General features: G+C 43.8%; 1 protein-coding gene across 1 annotated transcript in view; it reads left to right on the top strand.

Moving 5' to 3' along the window:
• Window positions 1-3216, top strand: part of CDHR3 (cadherin related family member 3) — a 53562-nt gene that overhangs the window by 23999 nt on the left and 26347 nt on the right. Inside the window, exon 7 of the mRNA XM_023519599.1 lies at window positions 1735-1883. Coding sequence (XP_023375367.1) covers window positions 1735-1883 — 149 coding nt within the window. The remainder of the gene's footprint in view (window positions 1-1734; window positions 1884-3216) is intronic.

Below are 3216 nucleotides of genomic sequence, written 5' to 3'. Positions count from 1 at the left end.
CCTCCCAAGTTGTCCTCTCTCTGTCCTATGAGAGACCGGGAGCTGAAAGTGTCACCTCCAGCACTGCCTGTGATAGTCCTTCTCAAACGTGGAAGCATATACAAACCCCCTGAGTGTCCTGGTACCATGGCCTTGGGTGGGTGGGCCTGAGATCTGCATTTCTAGCCCATCCCTGGGCACACTTGGAGCAGCAAGGGCACAGCTGTGAGCAACACAGGTATCTCAGTGGGAGGCTAATGGAACCCATTCAGAGAAACGAAAGAACATAGGTACTCTGTGAGAAACACAGGCTCTGACAGAAGAGACAGAAGGGCTTAGCCCAGTCTGGGGTGCTAGGGCTGCCTACCTCTCTCTCTGGCTCTCGTTTGGATTCCTGCCACCCTACCTCTAAGGACCCACTCCACATTGCCTATTCCTGGACCCATCATGGCCAGTGCCACAGGATTCCCTGAGAAGAGGATGTGTCAGGGAGACCCTGGAGTGACCTCTTGGGCTGAACAAGGTTATTCTCTCCCAACAATAGAGTCCACCTACAGAAGATCACCTCATGAAAGGAGTGTGAGGACCCAGGATCCAGGGAGGCACCTGGTGCAGTGGGTCTGGGGAGAGGGCCCGGGTTCAGGCTTTCTCTGCCTGCTTCTGACCCTCACTGGAGGGACCCTCTCATTTCTCCTTCTTCTGGCCCTACCTACCTTATAGGGATGGAGGGATAGAACTGCAGAAACATTCTGAGCTCACCAAGTGAATGCAATAATTTAGAACTGAGGTATAGTATGCCCTTCTCATAGAAGATCCCACAAGGGAAAAATAGCAACATAGAAAACTAGAAATTAGAGGTAAAAATTTCCCCCCTGAAGTCATTTCCATTATTTATTATTAACAATAATAATTATTATTATTTTAAATAATAATAAGTGTGCATTAACAATTACTCGATTTACCCAAATTATGTAGTTGTTAAAACTCCTAACCTGTTTTACTGCTGGCCTTTTCCAGTGGCCTTGGTAGTCTGAGGAAGAAGGGTAAGTTGGTGATTTGGGGTTATCTTGTCAGAAGTCATCCTTAGAGAACAGTCATCTGATCTGGGTCTTCTGTAAGGAGACTTATTGCTCAGCTCAGAGAGCTACTGACCTCATGATTAATGCATCTTGGAAAGGTACACAAGTACTGTGCATAAATTCTGTACTCTCAGGCCAAAAAAGGAAGAGAAAAAAAAAAAAGACAAGGAAGAAATAACAGTGAGCAAAGGCATTAGAATAGAGAAGCTTTACAAATATTCCAGCTTCTCCCATCCTAGGATAGGAATCAGGAACAGGGGAGGGAACCTGTAGCTGTGGACATAATGTCCAAATGGATTTTTAAAAAGAATTTAGGGGGATTTTGCACCAAAATTGGGAGAAGGAGAGGAGCTATTTGGCTAGGCCAACCATCTGTATTGTAAAAGATGTTAATGCCAAGGCTGATCTGAAATGGCATGAGGCAGGCGTGCACAGAGTCAGAGACTGTGTGGCCCATGTAAATCACTGCAGTAACAGTGTGGTACTTTCTTTGCATCCATGGGGATGTGATCTTTGGCAATATAAAAGCCAGTCAGCCCTCCTTTCAGCTGCTGTGCTTTCCCTCTGAGCATGTTGATGCAATTTAAACAGCTCAGCACTATATTTAGCACCAACCAAAATACCCACCCTCCTGTGCCCCTGAAAATTAGCTGTGTCTGCTGTATTTCTGTTCCAGTCCAACGCGAGTGTACACCATTCCCGAAGAGCTGAGTCTAGGAACCATTGTGGCCAATATCACAGCTGAGGATCCCGACGATGAAGGTTTTCCTAGCCACCTCTCGTACAGCATTACTACCGTTAGCAACTATTTCATTATAAATCCGTGTAAGTCACACACATCCATCCTTAAGTATATCCTCGAATTCAGCCATTTGGATTGTTTTACAATACAGGTCTCTCTTGGTACCCAAGGGGGATTGATTCCAGGAACCCTGAGGATAAAAAATCCATGGGCACTCACGTCCCAGATAGAAAATGGTTTAGCAGCTGCCTATGCCTTTATGCACATCCTCCTATATACTTTAAATCATCTCTACATTATTTAAAATACCTAATGTAATCTCAATGCTTTGAAAATAGTTGTTTCACTGTATTGTTTGGGATTAATAACAAGGAAGACAAGTCTATACATGTTCAGTACAGATGCAAACATCCCCCCCCCCCAAAAATAGTTCTAATCCAAGGTTGGTTGAATCCAAGGATGCAGAACCCACAGATACAGAGGGCTGGCTGTATTTTCCTGTTTCTGGTCTGGGGCATGCCTTTGTGTCTAGGTCATCATTAGTTCCTAGGCTAATAATCAGTTACCAGGCATGGGCGTAGGGAAACGGAACAGGGTTGACAGGTGTGTCCACCTTCACCTTTGTGGGGGCAAAGAGATTTCTTTTCTCACCCATCATTTGGTTCATGGCTGAGATCCCTCTAACAACAGACAGATCCACAAGAGAAAAGCAGACTAGTTTGTTTAATATAAGCTTTATGTGACAGAGGAGCCTCTAGAAATAAAGACCTCAAGACAGGGAAATCTGTGTATATCTATGCCAAGTTTGATGAAGTGAGTTAATTGTGGAGAAGTATGACTGGAGCACAAAAAGGTGTGATCTAACAATAATAAACTTGGAAGAACGTAGCAATGACCAGCTGTTCAGATTCCTCTTGGAATCTCTGTGTCTGGGGGATAAAGATGTTCTTTTCCTTCAGGTGTAGGAAGGGAACCTCTGGAATGAAGGGTTTATGGCTGCTCCACAGGAAAGTGAGAGAATTCTTTTATTATGCTCAGGCGAAAAGGGCAGGAGAAGGGCAGAGAGGCCTTCCTGTTTCTGCTGTTTTCTCAAATGCCAAGACGCCATATTTGAGGGTAATGTGTCCTGAATCCTGTTACCTTTCAGGAAGGCAGGTATGTAAGGATGGATGTGTTACCTGTCCTGCAGGCACCCTGAAGCCTTCTGAAGACAGGAGCTATGCCAATACTGTGCAACAGAAACAGAATCAAGCCACATATGTAATTTCAAAGCCTCTAGTAACCACACTTTAAAAAGTAAAATGAAACAGGAGAAATTAATTTTAATAAGGTACTTTATTTAACTCAACATAGCTAAAATATCATTTTAACATGTAATCAACACTTAAAAGTTATTAGTGAGATATTTTACATTAT

The sequence above is a fragment of the Otolemur garnettii genome, unplaced genomic scaffold, assembly GCF_000181295.1.
Source record: "Otolemur garnettii isolate 467f Iridium unplaced genomic scaffold, OtoGar3 scaffold00005, whole genome shotgun sequence".
In the NCBI taxonomy this organism is placed as follows: Eukaryota; Metazoa; Chordata; class Mammalia; order Primates; family Galagidae; genus Otolemur; species Otolemur garnettii.
This window is presented reverse-complemented; position numbering and strand designations above follow the sequence as displayed.